At 38.4% G+C, this 18,464-nt stretch overlaps 1 protein-coding gene across 9 annotated transcripts in view; it reads right to left on the bottom strand.

Annotated features, from left to right (window-relative positions):
* Positions 1–18,464, bottom strand: part of LOC124871835 (bromodomain adjacent to zinc finger domain protein 2B) — a 56,767-nt gene that overhangs the window by 11,025 nt on the left and 27,278 nt on the right. For 7 of the 9 annotated variants that reach the window (XM_047371419.1, XM_047371424.1, XM_047371426.1 and 4 more), the window contains 16 exons: positions 17,988–18,049; positions 17,254–17,696; positions 16,906–17,124; positions 14,248–14,308; positions 11,067–11,175; positions 10,858–10,959; positions 8,559–8,760; positions 7,488–7,577; positions 7,344–7,405; positions 7,032–7,097; positions 5,739–5,804; positions 5,329–5,370; positions 5,146–5,172; positions 4,531–4,596; positions 1,065–1,205; positions 451–705 (listed from right to left, as the gene is read on the bottom strand). In XM_047371419.1, the coding sequence (XP_047227375.1) occupies positions 451–705; positions 1,065–1,205; positions 4,531–4,596; positions 5,146–5,172; positions 5,329–5,370; positions 5,739–5,804; positions 7,032–7,097; positions 7,344–7,405; positions 7,488–7,577; positions 8,559–8,760; positions 10,858–10,959; positions 11,067–11,175; positions 14,248–14,308; positions 16,906–17,124; positions 17,254–17,696; positions 17,988–18,049 (2,013 nt within the window). The remainder of the gene's footprint in view (positions 1–450; positions 706–1,064; positions 1,206–4,530; positions 4,597–5,145; positions 5,173–5,328; positions 5,371–5,738; positions 5,805–7,031; positions 7,098–7,343; positions 7,406–7,487; positions 7,578–8,558; positions 8,761–10,857; positions 10,960–11,066; positions 11,176–14,247; positions 14,309–16,905; positions 17,125–17,253; positions 17,697–17,987; positions 18,050–18,464) is intronic. The other 2 variants (XM_047371420.1, XM_047371423.1) reach the window with 2 other exon arrangements.

Below are 18,464 nucleotides of genomic sequence, written 5' to 3'. Positions count from 1 at the left end.
GGTTTTTTTTTTAAATTTTGTTTCCATTAATGTCCCTTTGCAGGCTCTGTAAAAGTCAGTGGGGCTTAATTAAAAAATCTTAGGTTCCAGTAGACCTTGTTAAATGTCTACAAGAACTACAGGAAACATCTGATTGCAAACAAAGGTTTCTATACCAAATATAAAGTTTTGTTTTTCTGATGTATCAAATACTTATGTCATGTAATAAAATGCAAATTAATTACTTAAAAAAATCACAGGATGTGATTTTCTGGATTCACTCACAGTTGAAGAGTATCTATGATAAAAATTAAAAACTACATGGTTTGCAAGTGGGAAAACCTGCAAAATCAGCAGTATATCAAATACTTGTTCTCCCCACTGTATATGCAGATTTGAAATTCATACTAGAGAAGGCATTTGCTGTTAAATACTCACAGAAAAGATACAGATGAAATGACAGGTCCTCACCTTATGCCCTGCAGGTATACCCGGATCATTCACGGCTGCAGACACCATGCTCACCAGCAGGTGCTGCACCATCTGCAAGCTCTTCCCAATGTTGAGCAAACCGTCTTGAAGGTTGCTTATAGTGAGCTGGTTTGAACTGCATCCCAGTTTTAGGACCGTTCCGAAGTTACGCACAAACTGCAACACCATCAGGCAGTCAGAGAAGGTTTTTCCTGGTAAAATTAGTCCAGGTATACAGGACAAGTCTGGAAGTGGCTTGAGAGAGAAATACAATATTTATCATAATTATTTTTAACTTTTTGTGGATTACAATCAATGAAATACTTGTTGCTATAATTCTCACATTATTTTCTATCAAGTGTTGCTTACTATAAGTCAACAGTAAAATCTGGTTAGAGGTTATAACAAGAGCAACCACTTGATGGCACTGTTGTGATCTCCACTCATTTCTTTTTAAAATCAGCTCAGCTGTGGTGTTGCAGGTGAGTTAATTTAATAATATCACAAAGAGCTATTCTAATCTTCAAGCATGCAGCTCCAACAATATTACAATGATAATGGCATTTATAAACAGATTTTCTTTATTGTCTGAGAGCTCAACAATGTGTGAATACCTTGTGATCTGCCAAACACATGTCTTCCTTTGGCTTCATTAGCTCCTTAGCTTTCGTCAGCTCTAGTTTTCTGAGCTCCAGTTTCTTTTTCTTGTTTAATTGTTTCTCTTCTTTCTTTTCTTTTTTTAGACGTTCTTTTTCCTGTAACAAAAATGTAAGATTTACAAATCACAATAAAACAGGTGTATTACTGTCATACATATTTTTTTGATAAGCCTTTAAGAGACAAAAGGCAAATAATTTGTTGCATCATTCAAAACACAAATTTACCTTTTAAGTATGTTTAGCTCTTGAACTTTTTTTTGTTAGGTTTGTTAGAGAACATCAGTGAACAAACAGCATCATGAAAACCAAGGAGCACAAAAGACAGATCAGGGATAAAGTTGTGTAGACTGTTAAAACACAGGACGAAGAAGAGTATCTAAAGATTTGAACATCTCACGGATTCCTGTTTAATCTATTATCGGAAAATGGAGAGAGGAGGGACCAACTCAGAACCTACAAAGAATCATCCACCTAAACCGGCCTGCAAGACAAGGAGAGCATTAAACAGAGACTCAGCTACAAGGACAATGTTAACCCTGGAGGACCTGCAGAGATCCACAACTCAGGTAGGAGAATCTGTCGACAAGACAAATGGCTATTCACTTTACAAAGGAGAGTGGCAAAAAGAAAAACCAGTGTTGAGATAAAGCTGTTGAAGTCCATCCATCTTTTTGTTTGCCACAAGCCATGCGTTGGGTATGACAAACATGGAAGGATGTTTTCTGATCAGATCAGCCCAGAACTGAGTGTAAAACGTTATATGCAGCAGAAAACTAACACTGCACACCAGCTTCAACATATTATCTTCACAAGGAAACATGGTGGTGGCAGCATCAAGCTGTGGGGCTTTTGCTGGTGTAGATTCTAAATAATCCAGGTCAAGGTAGACGAAAAAAAACATTGAAAAGTAAATGAACTTCCTTGAAGACGTTTGAACCCCTTCCAGAGATCTTCTTTAGTTCTGAGTTCTTGGTGGGGAGTAGCCAGGTTTTTCTCATAGTCCTGCAACTGCAATTGCACTGCGGGAGAGGCTGAAAGATCTTCAAGAATTAGGTCCAGTTGCTTTTGATTAATTTTTCTTTTTACTACCTTGACCTGGATGACTGAGAATCTACACCAGTGTGTTGCATCAAACTTTGGGAAGGGTACCCTTGAAGTAGTGCTGGAAGGGGTTGAAATGTCTACTGTGGGAATTGCTTCTGCAACAGGGACATGGATGCTAGTCAAAGTTGATAGGAAGATAGATGGAGCTAAATACAGAATAAACCTAGAAGAAAATCTGAAACTTCAGACTGCGGTGGAAGTTTATCTTTTAGCAAGACAACAAATTTATACAGTACAGACCAAACGTTTGGACCATACTTTTTAAGTTTTAGCCATACTTATTAAATCTTTAATTTCTTAAAGTTTTTTTGTTATAGTACAGTAAAACATGTTTTGTCATGTTACAAACTTCAGTGTGTGGAATTATATACTGAACAAAAAAGTGTGAAACAACTGAAAATATGTCTTATATTCTAGGTTCTTCAAAGTAACCACCTTTTACTTTGATTACTGCTCCACACACTCTTGGCATTCTGTTGATGAGCTTCAAGAGGTAGTCACCTGAAATGGTTTTCACTTCACAGGTGTGCCCTGTCAGGTTTAATAAGTAGGATTTCAAGCCTTATAAATGGGGTTGGGACCATCAGTTGTGTTGTGCAGGAGGTGGATACAGTACACAGCTGATAGTCCTACTGAATAGACTGTTAGAATTTGTATTATGGCAAGAAAAAAGCAGCTAAGTAAAGAAAAACAAGTGGCCATCATTACATTAAGAAATGAAGGTCAGTCAGTCCGAACAATTGGGAAAACTTTGAAAGTGTCCCCAAGTGCAGTCGCAAAAACCATCAAGCGCTACAAAGAAACTGGCTCACATGAGGACCGCCCAGGAAAGGAAGACCAAGAGTCACCTCTGCTGCGGACGATAAGTTCATCCGAGTCACCAGCCTCAGAAATCGCAGGTTAACAGCAGCTCAGATTAGAGAACAGGTCAATGCCACACAGAGTTCTAGCAGCAGACACATCTCTAGAACAACTGTTAAGAGGAGACTGTGTGAATCAGGCCTTCATGGTAAAATAGCTGCTAGGAAACCTCTGCTGAGGACAGGCAACAAGCAGAAGAGACTTGTTTGGGCTAAAGAACACAAGGAATGGACATTAGACCAGTGGAAATCTCTGCTTTGGTCTGATGAGTCCAAGTTTGAGATCTTTGGTTCCAACCACCGTGTCTTTGTGCGGCACAGAAGAGGTGAACGGATGGACTCTACATGCCTGGTTCTCACTGTGAAGCATGGAGGAGGAGGTGTGATGGTGTGGGGGTGCTTTGCTGGTGACACTGTTGGGGATTTATTCAAAATTGAAGGCATACTGAACCAGCATGGCTACCACAGCATCTTGCAGTGGCATGCTATTCCATCCGGTTTGCGTTTAGTTGGACCATCATTTATTTTTCAACAGGACAATGACCCCAAACACACCTCCAGGCTGTGTAAGGGCTATTTGACCAAGAAGGAAAGTGATGGGGTGCTGCGCCAGATGACCTGGTCTCCACAGTCACCAGACCTGAACCCAATCAAGATGGTTTGGGGTGAGCTGGACTGCAGAGTGAAGGCAAAAGGGCCAACAAGTGCTAAGCATCTCTGGGAACTCCTTCAAGACTGTTGGAAAACCATTTCTACCTCTTGAAGCTCATCAACAGAATGCCAAGAGTGTGCGGAGCAGTAATCAAAGCAAAAAATGGATACTTTGAAGAACCTAGAATATAAGACATATTATCAGTTGTTTCACACTTTTTTGTTCAGTATATAATTCCACATGTGTTAATTCATAGTTTTGATGCCTTCAGTGTGAAGCTACAATATTCATAGTCATGAAAATAAAGAAAACTCTTTGAATGAGAAGGTGTGTCCAAACTTTTGGTCTGTACTGTACGTACATCCAGAGCTTTGATGGAATGTTAGAACAGAATATATTTAGTATTAGAATAGCCCAGTCAAACTTTTATTTTATTTTTCTTCCATTCCACAACTATGCACTACTTTGTATTGTTCCATCTCATAAAATAATAATAAAAAAAACACACTGAAGTTTGTAACATGACAAAACGTGTTTTACTGTACTATAACAAAAAAACTTTAAGAAATTAAAGATTTAATAAGTATGGCTAAAACTGACACTCTTATGAAATGTAACAATCGAAGGTTCTGATTACATTTGGCAATAACAGATGTCCACAGACATCACAAACTGACAGCAGCAAACAAAATGGGAATGAACTCAACGCAGTTTGTTGCACATTTACATGAAGCTGACAAGTTTAAAAAACAAAAGAAAAAAAAAAAGAGGTTGAGAGGTCAAAGTGTAATGAGTAGTTCCTCACCTCTGCCTTCTTTTGGGCCTCCACAGCTTTCATGAGTATCATGTGCTGCCTACGCCTTTCCTTCTCCTACCAGTGAAGAGAAATGTGTTTTTTACCCTAATTTGTAACCATTTAATTTACCGTAATATACTCCAAAGGTATTATTACCAATTAATAAACACCAATTAGTTTACAATTAATAAATAACTACAAAAAATTAGAAACATGGGAAGCAGAACTCAAAGTTAGAAGCGACTGCATTTTCATTAAAAGCTACATTTACCAGCTCACACAAGGATGAACACTTTCAGGAGAATGTGATGGTAAACATACACATATAAAGCGCTGAATGAAGCAAAACAATACTCTGTGTGTTCTCAGTTTTTTAGGACTTGCAGTCTGTTGTTACTCCTGAGTGTTTGAAACCTTTTTAATTATATTAGAAAGATAATGGATGCATTTCCACTGAGAGACCAGCAGAAGAGACGCGCAGTGGGTTGTTCTGGAAAGGCCATGCGGGGGATGATATAAGTCAGCAACAAGTGCTTTACATCACCAGATATGACAGTAACCGTTTATATAGAACATGCACGACATGTGCTGTTGTAAATGTACAAAACAAAAACATGTCCATACCATATCTAGCCTATACCTCTCCTGCTCCTGGGAGAAAGGTTGGGAAAGAAATTAGGAAACAGAAAATCACACGTCAAACCAAAGCTAGAAAATTCAAGTACAAAATGGAAAGAAATGCATAATTGATGACCGGTTAATCCAGCTTCAATTCTCTTAAAATAGGATGTAGATTTCAAATCATACCTGCTTCTGAATGACAGATTGAAGTTTGCGGATCTCCCGCTCCTTCAAACAAAAACAATTCCATTAGAAACCCAAATATGAGCACATCAATCACCATAATTAAACAGCATGCAGAAAAGGCATGCTCATTCATTGTACTAAACAACATAATTGCTAAACCTCCTATCCGGCAAAGATCCATGACTGATGAAATGTGTAAATGAAAACATCTTTAGTCATAAATGTATGTACATAGCAATTAGGTTATACAGCCTCCTTATAATTACATTGATGCTCCAAGGCAATCAAGAACTTTGGCAATGACAAGCCAGAAGACAGTACTCTTAGAGAGATGAGGCTTCCAGTGTGTAATGTTCGCTGATTAAGAGAAAGGGGTGATCCAACCAAGCGCCGCTCAGTTATTTTCTCACCTTGTTTCTTTTGTCAGCTTCCAACATTTTCAGATTGGCCGCAGCTTCTTTTTTCTTTCTCTTTGCCTGTGTGCAAAAAACAAAAAAAACAAAACACAGGTTAGGTCACATAGGAGTAAGGCCACTTTCATGGTGCCATATGAAGTTCAAGTTTATTTAAATAGAACAAAAGAAACGAGTGCAACATTGACCAAAGTATGGCACAGAAAGACTGCCAGGTTTCTAGGGACATTTCAAATACTGCTAGGTCCCAGCATTTTTGGAAAACCTTGTTTTAGTGTAAATGTGGGCACGACACTACTGACACTCCTAATCACTAAACCCAAAGACAAGGCTTCTCTTTGACAGTGTCAAATTCATTTTTTTGATTACCACAGTGTGAAAATCTCAGAATTTCCCTTTGTTTTGGCAAACCAGTGAGATTAAGTGTTAGCCTCCTTAAAATTGTCATAAGATCATGCTAGATGCACACGGGCAACATATTATGGATAAGCTAGTGCTAGATCCAGATATTTTGTCAACATAATAATGAACCATCTCAAGCTCACCAGACATTTTGTACATCCTGAAAACAGTCAGGGAACTTTAATGCTAGAATATTTAAGGGGATCTCCATGCAGCATAGGAGAAAAGTCCAAGATCCTTCTGGCTGACTTTGAATGTCACAGAACAATCTTAGTCCAGTTTGAAAGAACCTTAACTGAAACACTCAAGTAAAACCACTAGCAGCATTTATACCAATACAATCAATCTTTCCTTCAGAGATTAAAACAATTTTACCATTTAATATCATCAGCATTAGAATGAAAATAAAACCAAACAGAGGAAACCATCTCTACAGTCTATTGTTCTGCTTGATTGTACAGAGCAGTTTCCAAATTACATCCCATCTAACACAAGGAAATTCCTCAGCAATGAGATAATTGTTTTTCATCAAATATGAAAAACCAGAGTCTTGGTCATAAAGGGACAAAAACAGGATTCAGCGAGTGTAAATTAAGCAATGTTTCTATCAGTGATTTTAGCTCTAATAAAATCCTGTTAAGAGCCTTTTACCAAGCCTGTCAGCTGAAATTAGATTATATAAAAGCTGAAATACTTTTATTAGTGAGGAAATAGAAAATAGGTGTATTACACCCCTCTTAATTAATGAGATACTGGATTTTTCACTAAGCTCCACCATGTATGGAGAGATTTTTATATCTAATGGCACTGTTGCAAAAAACTAATTAGGCATAAGTTGTTTTTTTTCATCCAAAGCATAAAGGAGTTGTTTGAAATTTCAGGACAAACCTCAAGAACTTGTTGTGCACGGAGTTCTTTCTCCATGCGAATGTGCTGAATGCGCTTGATTTTTTCCTGGAGAAAGGATGAAGGGCAAGATCAAATTAATTAACTGGTAAGTCATAAAATGTGGCAAGTGGTGAAGGGGAGCAGAAAAGGGGAGAGGAAGATGTGCAGTGGGTAAATGCAAATATGGAAGGTGCAGCATTTTTAAAAAAGGTACAAGAGTTATACGAGTTTTGTAACCTCAGAAAACAAATGTTCAATGTGAATGTTGCAGATGCTGATTCAAAACTTGAATCTACAGAAAAAAAAACATACTTGTTGTTTGATAATCTTCATCTCCTCTCTTCTTTTCCGCCTCTCTTCAGCAGCCATTATTGCTGAAAAGTACAAATGAATAAATTCTGAACACAGCTTCTTATCTGGTTTAGAGGGGAGTCTGATTAAACAGTAGCTGTTTACCTTGTTGCTTCTTTGCCTCCTTGGTGGCTTGTTCTATGGCCTGCTTTCTTAGTTTTCTCATTTTTATCTGAGCAGCCTGTCGAGCCATTTCTGTAACATGACAAAATATCAAATATGATATAAAATATGAGATCATTTGGGTATAGAGAGAAAAATATTAAAGAACAAAACGGAGCAATCTAAGCCTTCCTCATCTTGCATAATTTTAAAAAATGTTAGACTAAATCTGGGAGAACCAAGATAAATTAAATTAGCAAAATTGTTTGAAATAATTCAATTCTCAGAAAGCAGATTTGTATAAACTGTATCATTTCCATTTCTGATTAAATGCACAATACTTCTGGGAGTAGTCACTTTCTAAAATGACACCAACAAATAGACACAGCAGCAGTAACAAAGCCTTCTGTGAAAACTGGAAAAAAAGTTAGAAATGTGCCACATCAAATCAAAAAGCATGCTTTTTAGGAAATTGGGTCAGTTTTGCCAAGTTTTCATGCACCAAAAGAAAGAATTGTGTGGATTTTTACTTTTCAATCATAGGAGACACAAAACTTCAGATTTAAAGAAACTAATACTTAGAGAAAATAAATATTTACAGCAGATCGATGACAATTATTTTCCTATTGCTAAAGGACAAGGTTTTTGTGCTCAGACTGACCAACCATACAGTTTAGTAACCCTAAACTGTATGTTCTTTTATTCAGTATTGCATACGTTTTGGAGTCTTCAGTTGTAATAACAAAATCAACCCAGTAACCTGATGCTACAAACAGATTTTCTACCCATATATGGATGGGGGCCCAGTATAAAGGTGGAGAGCTACTGGTCTCGTCAAACTATATGCACTTATATCAAATGCACTGAAGTGAAATACATTTACACAGCAAAAAGCAGGAAGTTATTGATTATTAAAAGCCATGTGGAGCATATGTTTCAGTTAAACAATACATTCATGTTATGTTGGGAAAACAGGCAGAATCAAGAAATATTTCAGAAATAGCCAAGAAAGTTGGATTTTAAGATGATCTAAAGCATTCCTAGCTTTTGCAAATTTCTGTGATGCAAACTCACCTTGAGCCTCCAGTTTACGTAATAACTTTGCATCAGTAACATCTTGGAGGTGGGGCTCACCATCATTTACAGGGTCATATTTGGCTTCAGTATCATTGGCTGTAGGCTGGTCTTTGGATTTTGTTTGCCGGCTGCGCCTTCCATCCATCGCTATAATGCAATGAGCAATGTCTTCCTCAGCCATCAGGGACCACTGTAAACCCTGAGAAAGATCAGGAAGATGAGAGATGACAGACAAAAGAGTAAAATAATCTGCACTTTTAATATAGTGTGGGTTTAAAGTTTTTCTTTCAGTTGGCATTTTCAATACAATGGCCCATGGAGACCGATTGGTGGTCAGCAGCTTTCATACTCTTTGTTGGTATGAGAAGTGTACGCCGTTTTCAATGATGTAGATGAATCCATCGTCTTCCGCTTCACCAACATGGGTTTGTGAGAGCAGCAAGTCCATGTCAAATCCAGACATCCCTGTCTTCTTTCAAAATGGAGGAGCAACGGCTCTACTTCAAGCTACCATGAAATAAAGCTAATTTCAGTTGCTTGTGATCAGAATCTGTTTTGGTCAAGATCTACATGTCATTACCATAAGTGGGAATCAGGTGAATCACATAGGTGAATCAAGAGCTTTTTATTTTGACCCAGCTCTTTCTTAAGCACCACAAACTGAAGAGGCACCTGCTTCAGCTGTGGAAACAGTCCAGGAACTCTGGTGCTTGAACATGTAAAGGGGAGCTCCCTGCATTAATAAAGCACTTGGGTGCATTAAAAATGCAAAAAGAACAATGATTTATAGAACAAACCTCTTTTGGAATGGACAACAAAGAAACAAAAAAATAAAGGGAACACTCAAATAATAATTTTTAATAGTAATTTGTCAGCTGCACATCCATGATGCGAATCTCCCGTTCCACCACATCCCAAAGGTGCTCTATTGGATTGAGATCTGGTGACTGTGGAGGCCATTTGAGTCCAGTGAACTCGTCATGTTCAAGAAACCAGTCTGAGATGATTCGTGCTTTATGACATGGCGCGTTATCCTGCTGGAAGTAACCATCAGAAGATGGGTACACTGTGGTCATAAAGGGATGGACATTGTCAGCCACAATACTCAGGTAAGCTGTGGCGTTGACACGATCCTCAATTGGTACTAAGGGGCCCAAAGTGTGACAAGAAAATATCCCTCACACCATTACAAACCACCACCAGCCTGAACCGTTGATACAAGGTAGGATGGATCCATGCCTTCATGTTGTTGATGCCAAATTCTGACCCTACCATCTGAATGTTGCAGCAGAAATTGAGACTCATCAGACCAGGCAATGTTTTTCTAATCTTCTATTGTCCAATTTTGGTGAGCCTGTGCGAATTGTAGACTCAGTTTCCTGTTCTTAGCTGACAGGAATGGCACCCGGTGTGGTCTTCTGCTGCTGTAGTTTATCCGTCTCAAGGTTCGATGTGTTGTGCGTTCAGAGATGCTCTTCTGCATGCCTTGGTTGTTTCGAGTGGTTATTTGAGTTACTGTTGCCTTTCTATCAGCTCGAACCAGTCTGGCCATTCTCCTCTGACCTCTGGCATTAACAAGGCATTTGCGCCCACAGAACTGCCACTCACTGGATATTTTCTCTTTTTCAGACCATTCTCTATAAACCTTAGATATGGTAGTGCTTGAAAATCCCAGTAGATCAGCAGTTTCTGAAATACTCAGACTACCAACACCCATGCCACGTTCAAAGTCACTTAAATCACCTTTCTTCCACATTCTGATGCTCGGTTTGAACTGCAGCAGATCGTCTTGACCATATTATTCATACCTACCCCTGGCAGATTTTGTTTTAAAGTAATCTTTTTATTTTTATTTTATTTTAAATTTTACAAACATGTTTCTTCTGATTGGAACTAATATTACAGTTTAAGAGTGGCCCACCCAGAGTCCCAATTACAATCTAAAGGAGAATGTGAGAACAGAGCTAAAGATTAGGGCGATGGCAAAGAGGCCTTCCAACCTCAAAGACTTGGAGCTCATCACCAAAGATAAATCATCAAAACACCAGACATTAATTAGCTGGTCTGCAGGGATAAAAATGTGTGTGAGTGCTGTAATCACATTAAATACATCATGATCTATACGATTTACATGTGTTTTATTATGTCTCAAGGAATGTCCGTCTCCTTCCCAATTGGAAAACCTGTGGTTGAACGAAAATAATTAAAATCTAAATCTACCAGTGAATAATTTTGGCCGTAAATGTATTTATAGTTCATAGAATAAATGGAGCTTGGAGGCAAATAAAACTCTCACCTTTGGTCCTTCTCTGCCTTCATAGAAGTTGCCAACTTTAATCTTTGTGCTAAAGCTGAAGTTGTCCCGTGAAATATCTGTTATTCCATGCCTGACCAAGTACTGCGGAGAACAGTGTAATGCAAACTAATTATTATTATAACTAATTATTAAGCTCAACGATAAATAATTATCAAAATTAGCATCAACAGTACATATTGTTGATTTACCTTCACTACATCAGGATACTGACGCAGCTTTTTCCCACATGGAGCCAAATAAGTCACCTCTCCTTGCAGGCGACCTGCAACAGTCCTCATCCGGGTCTCTCTCTGCCATCTACACAGAAACATCAAGTTCAAAAATCAAACAGAATAAATATATTGCAAATAATTTGCCATGTACTGTGATCAGATTCCCAAATTGTCATCCTTCATTTCCTCTTGATTTCCCCTTCTGAAGGGCTGCAGCAGCGGTGTTTGAATCTTTTACCACACGGGGCAGAACCTTCAAGTTGAAAGCACTCGCAGGACACAAAAATTTGTTAAAAACAATTTTTTTATTGTGATCTTTTTTTTTTTTACCTGCTCAACAATAAATTTACATTCAATATTACAGTTAAATAACCAAAGAGGTCTGATCTTTGTGAAAAAAAAAAAAAGGAATCTGTAAATCATTGCAGTTCCAAAACATAAAAAAGGGGTTTGGCATGTTTGACTTGTTAAAAGAAAGGCCTATAATTTCTTGAATTCTTGGGCCAAATATGTTTTATTTTCTTGGCCTGTTTTTTGCAAGAACGATAGGATTTGAGTCACAATCCCTGAAAACACTTGCTATATAGGTTTACTAAATACACACATGGACAAAATTGTTGGTACCCCTCGGTTAATGAAAGAAAAACCCACAATGCTCACAGAAATAACTTGAATGTGATAAAGATAATAATGAATAACAATTCTATGAAAATGAACAAATGAAAGTCAGACATTGCTTTTCAAACATGCTTCAACAGAATTATTTTAAAAAATAAACTCATGAAACAAGCCTGGACAAAAATCATGGTACTCTTAACTTAATATTTTGTTGCACGACCTTTTGAGGTAATCACTGCAATCAAACAATTCCCATAACTGTCAATGAGACTTCTGCACCTCTCAGCAGGTATTTTGGCCCAGTCCTCATGAACAAACTGCTCCAGTTGTTTCAGGTTTGAAGGTTGCCTTTTCCAGACGGCATGTTTCAGCTCCTTCCAAAGATGTTCAATAGGATTTAGGTCAGGGCTCATAGAAGGTCACTTCAGAATAGTCCAATGTTTTCCTCTTAGCCATTCTTAGGTGTTTTTAGTTGTGTGTTTTGGGTCATTATCCTGTTGCAAGACCCATGACCTGCGACTGAGATCAAGCTTTCTGACACCGGGCAGCACATTTATCTCTAGAATCCCCAGAAGCCCCAAAACATAACAGAGCCTTCTCCATGTTTTACAGTAGAGACAGTTTTCTTTTCTTCATATGCTTCAATTTTCTGTCTGTGAACATAGAGCTGATGTACCTTGCCAAAAAGTTAAATTTTTGTCTCATCTGTCTATAGGACATTCTCCCAGAAGCTTTGTGGTTTGTCAACATGTAGTTTGGCAAATTCCAGTCTGGCTTTTTTATGATTTCTTTTCAACAATGGTCTCCTTGGTCGTCTCCCATTAAGTCCACTTTGACTCAAACAACATCGGATGGTGCTATCTGACACTGATGTTCCTTGAGCTTGAAGTTCACCTTTAATCTCTTTAGAAGTTTTTCTGGGCTCTTTTCTTACCGTTCGTATTATCCGTCTCTTTGTTTTGTCATCAATTTCCCTCCTGCGGCCACGTCCAGGGAGGTTGGCTACAGTCCCATAGATCTTACATTTCTGAATAATATGTGCAGCTGTGGTCACAGAAACATGAAGCTGCTTGGGGATGGTCTTATAACCTTTACCTTTAACATACTTGTCTATAATTTTCTTTCTAATCTCCTGAGACGACTCTTTCCTTCGCTTCCTCTGGTCCATGTTGAGTGTGGTACAAACCATGTCACCAAACAGCACAGTGACTACCTGTAGCCCTATATATAGGCCCACTGACTGATTACAAGAATGTAGACACCTGTGATGCTAATTAACGGACACACCTTGATTTAACATGTCCCTTTGGTCACATTATTTTCAGGGGTACCATCATTTTTGTCCAGGCCTGTTTCATGAGTTTATTTTTTTAAATAATTCTGTTGAAGCATGTTTGAAAAGCAATGTCTGACTTTCATTTGTTCATTTCCATAGAGTTTTTATTCATTGTTACCTTTGTCAGATTCAAGTTATTTCTGTGACCATTGTGGGTTTTTCCTTTATTAACCAAGGGGTACCAACTATTTTGTCCACGTGTGTAGGAGCACCCAAGTCTAGAGTTGATGGATATTTGCGATCCAATTTCGATCATTAATTAAAATGAAAACAAAAAGCATGTTTATAACAGGACGGATACTGTGTGTTGTAACTAACATTTTCCATTTTAAGAAAATTTTATTTTGTCAGTAAAAACCTTGTCCTGAATTTTGTTCAAGTCATCAACACAATCTGTATCAACCAGTTTGTACCATTGTTGTGATGCAGTCAGGGTCCAACACAACATCATTCCAGGGGCCACGAATGTCATGACATGTTATTTTAATACCCTGCTCATGACAGAAGACCCACAACAGCGGGTCTTTGGAAGTTAAACGTTGAAACATGGAACAAGCAAATAAAACAATAATGTTGAAACCCTTAGCATGTTCATTTCTATATTTAGAATGTGGTACCATTATAAAATCTTCAATAAACTATTTATCAAGGCTGCACGGTGGCGCAGTTGGTAGCACTGTTGCCTTGCAGCAAGAAGGTCCTGGGTTCGATTCCCGACCGGGGGTCTTTCTGCATGGAGTTTGCATGTTCTCCCCGTGCATGCGTGGGTTCTCACCAGGTACTCCGGCTTCCTCCCACAGTCCAAAGACATGCCTGTTAGGTTAATTGGTCACTCTAAATTGCCCTTAGGTGTATGAATGAGTGTGTGCATGGTTGTTTGTGTGTTGCCCTGCGATGGACTGGCAACTTGTCCAGGGTCTACCCTGCCTCTTGCCCATAGACTGCTGGAGATAGGCACCAGCTCCCCCGCGACCCACTATGGAATAAGCGGTAGAAAATGACTGACTGACTGACTATTTATCATTTAAATATGTGAACCAGAGATAGGATCCCATTTTAAAACATGTGGAAATACATCAGAGAACACCCCTCATAAGTGAGAAGTCATAATTTTACTTAAAAGTTGATTCCAACATCAACAATCCAGCAAAGGATCTGAAGAACAAATGGAACTTAGAGGAAAGCTTGGTTATAATATCTCACCCAAACTTAAGAGGCAATTGCAGAACTCTCTCATCTGTGACTCTCCTCCTCTTCTTCGAACCTAACAAACAGAAGGGAAAAATTAATGCTTTCTCACAACCCATATGAACAAATGTTTTTTGTTTTTTTTAATGCAGAGGAGAATCACTGCAAAAAAAATCGAAGGTGGTCATGTTTTTGCAAATAAGAATCCAGTTCCTTAACAATAATTTTAAAAGCTGTTATTGAAAACTGTTTTTTTTTATTTATCTAAGATAAAAAAATATTCAGTGCATACATTTATTTTCATATCCTTAAATGCATATTAAATTTGAATCTTATAACAACGATTCGGAAAAGAAAGAAAGCAGGGACATGTTTTTAGGCAACTATTAAAATACATTATTAATCATTATTAAATTTCATCAAATATTACAACTACTACTATCATTATTACTACCACTACTATTATTAACAACATTAAGCAATAAGGTATTCTATTTATATATTTCTATAACATTGGTGGCAAGACGTTTTCATATTTTGTGTCATAATGGAATAATTTATTTAAATTGATCAGAGAAAAGAAATCTAAATTTCACTGTAAAACAAAATAAATACATTTTATAAATAGTCGACAAATACAGGTCCTTCTCAAAATATTAGCATATTGTGATAAAGTTCATTATTTTCCATAATGTCATGATGAAAATTTAACATTCATTTATTTTAGATTCATTGCTCACTAACTGAAATATTTCAGGTCTTTTATTGTCTTAATACGGATGATTTTGGCATACAGCTCATGAAAACCCAAAATTCCTATCTCACACAATTAGCATATTTCATCCGACCAATAAAAGAAAAGTGTTTTTAATACAAAAAACGTCAACCTTCAAATAATCATGTACAGTTATGCACTCAATACTTGGTTGGGAATCCTTTTGCAGAAATGACTGCTTCAAAGCGGCGTGGCATGGAGGCAATCAGCCTGTGGCACTGCTGAGGTCTTATGGAGGCCCAGGATGCTTCGATAGCGGCCTTTAGCTCATCCAGAGTGTTGGGTCTTGAGTCTCTCAACGTTCTCTTCACAATATCCCACAGATTCTCTATGGGGTTCAGGTCAGGAGAGTTGGCAGGCCAATTGAGCACAGTGATACCATGGTCAGTAAACCATTTACCAGTGGTTTTGGCACTGTGAGCAGGTGCCAGGTCGTGCTGAAAAATGAAATCTTCATCTCCATAAAGCTTTTCAGCAGATGGAAGCATGAAGTGCTCCAAAATCTCCTGATAGCTAGCTGCATTGACCCTGCCCTTGATAAAACACAGTGGACCAACACCAGCAGCTGACACGGCACCCCAGACCATCACTGACTGTGGGTACTTGACACTGGACTTCTGGCATTTTGGCATTTCCTTCTCCCCAGTCTTCCTCCAGACTCTGGCACCTTGATTTCTGAATGACATGCAGAATTTGCTTTCATCCGAAAAAAGTACTTTGGACCACTGAGCAACAGTCCAGTGCTGCTTCTCTGTAGCCCAGGTCAGGCGCTTCTGCCGCTGTTTCTGGTTCAAAAGTGGCTTGACCTGGGGAATGCGGCACCTGTAGCCCATTTCCTGCACACGCCTGTGCACGGTGGCTCTGGATGTTTCTACTCCAGACTCAGTCCACTGCTTCCGCAGGTCCCCCAAGGTCTGGAATCGGCCCTTCTCCACAATCTTCCTCAGGGTCCGGTCACCTCTTCTCGTTGTGCAGCGTTTTCTGCCACACTTTTTCCTTCCCACAGACTTCCCACTGAGGTGCCTTGATACAGCACTCTGGGAACAGCCTATTCGTTCAGATATTTCTTTTTGTGTCTTACCTTCTTGCTTGAGGGTGTCAATAGTGGCCTTCTGGACAGCAGTCAGGTCGGCAGTCTTACCCATGATTGGGGCTTTGAGTAATGAACCAGGCTGGGAGTTTTAAAGGCCTCAGGAATCTTTTGCAGGTGTTTAGAGTTAACTCGTTGATTCAGATGATTAGGTTCATAGCTCGTTTAGAGACCCTTTTAATGATATGCTAATTTTGTGAGATAGGAATTTTGGGTTTTCATGAGCTGTATGCCAAAATCATCCGTATTAAGACAATAAAAGACCTGAAATATTTCAGTTAGTGTGCAATGAATCTAAAATATATGAATGTTAAATTTTCATCATGACATTATGGAAAATAATGAACTTTATCACAATATGCTAATATTTTGAGAAGGACCTGTAACTACAGACTTTCTGAAAAGTTCAGTCCAAGAAGTATTTCTATAAAAACCACATATTCTCGAGTTTGATTTGAAGATGTCAGTAATTATTTTTGGATCACAAATATAGCTATATAATAGGGGGATATGGGGAAAATGTGACATATGTAAAGTATTTGTCATGGTTAATGAAACTAAATATGCAGAGTATCACCCAAATGAAAATAAAATCTTGCAGAGAGACGATTTTATCCAGCTTTTTTAAAAGGAACAAAAATTCTGGATTTTTAGGTGGTAAAATAAATGAAAAATAAATTCACACAGAAAGTTTGGGAAAAACACCAACTCTGGGAGGATCTTATATTGGAGATTAAACTTTCCAATTGAAATTTTACTACAGAAGTGTTAGGGATTTATTGGATCTGTACGACAAGAGATTTGTTACCTGGTGTTGTTGCAAATGTTAAAGATGGCAGCGGGTTGCCATGTTGGCCTGAAGGCTTTGTAACCTGCAGGTTAAGCAGGTAACAGTTGGATGAAACGTTCAGGGAGGACAGTGAGGCTTCAGCTGGCTTTAGAGCACTCCTGTCTGCATCAGTGTGTGCTTCTGGGACAAAGAACGTCCTATGATCCCCAGCATCACTCTCAGGGTTGCTCTCAGAGTCTAAACAGAATTGCAGAGAAGGCTCAGTTTATTCCAGAAGAAATATTTTCCTGATTCCTCTCAGCTCCTTTCAGCAACATGTTTATTTCATCTTTATACCATCAGAAAAAAGTTAATACTTAATCTAACCTGAAAGGCTACTGCCGGAATCCTTTCCCACACCATTCTCTTCATCTTCATCTTCATCCTCATCATCTCCTGAAGAGTTCTCTGAAGCTTTACTGCTATGGAAATCAGGCCAACTCTTGGTGAGGTCTACAGGTTTTCGGCATGAGCTGATTTCTGCTGGCTTCCATCCTCCATGCAGAACCGAAGCAAACTTTATTGATTCTGGAACAAGTCCTGATGGAGCAGATGTCTTAAGCGGCGAAGCAGATGTGTCCGACATCTCATTGGTGCCAGTGCTTAAGTTGATGGGTGTGAGGTAGGGAGGGCTGGTTGCTGCCAAGAGTGGCCTGCTGTTTGGAGAGCTGGTCTGGATGCCAGGTTTAGTCATAAGGGCCAAAGGCGCATCCTGACATGCAGTGCTGATCGCTCGGTGAGGGTGGGGGTTCAGGAACTGATTTGGGTCACTGTCATTTGAAAACAAAGAACAACAATCGATAAATATCTACAATGATTAGAAGATTTTAACAATGACAGTAACTTTTTTGACAGTATTGAGCTTAAATTGCAACTACAAACTTCCATATCTTTTATTAGGATTTCATGTGTTAAATCAACACAAAGCAGTGTATAATTATGAAACTGAAAGAATTTATTATTTATCAATACAAGTTACGCTTGATTAAATATTTATTTAAAAAAAATTAATAGTGGTCTGTAATTATGAACTAAAAGCTAAATTATTATTTTTTTCTTACCAAATTTGGTTCCTGGGTCCCACAGAAGAAGCCTTCTTCACAGAACCCATCAGATGAACAAACTTTATAAATAAATAGAAAAACAACAAAACCTATAAATCACTGCCACTCACATATTGTTGTGGGTTGTGAATGAAGGTGTAATAAAGGAAAGGGTCAAAGAAAAGCAGGCTAGAGCCTCTGTCAAATATAAAAGACTGCTACGGAAAATATTTTTTATCTTGTTTGGCTTCCTGCCACTGTGAGATGTCAACTGTCATGTTATATGTGTTGCTATTGTCAAACGTTGATAGTCAAAAGCCTGCATTTACTTGACAACCATCACATGGATTAAAACTTTCCTAATACACAATCTTCTATTATCCCTCCTTCTTACAATGGTGACAATAACTGTGCCTTGTAAAAAAGATTTATTTTCCATAACAACCAACCCCAAGCATAAGTGAGCTAATCGCTGCTCAGTTTTGTGACATTAAT

The sequence above is a fragment of the Girardinichthys multiradiatus genome, chromosome 7 (assembly GCF_021462225.1).
Source record: "Girardinichthys multiradiatus isolate DD_20200921_A chromosome 7, DD_fGirMul_XY1, whole genome shotgun sequence".
In the NCBI taxonomy this organism is placed as follows: Eukaryota; Metazoa; Chordata; class Actinopteri; order Cyprinodontiformes; family Goodeidae; genus Girardinichthys; species Girardinichthys multiradiatus.
This window is presented reverse-complemented; position numbering and strand designations above follow the sequence as displayed.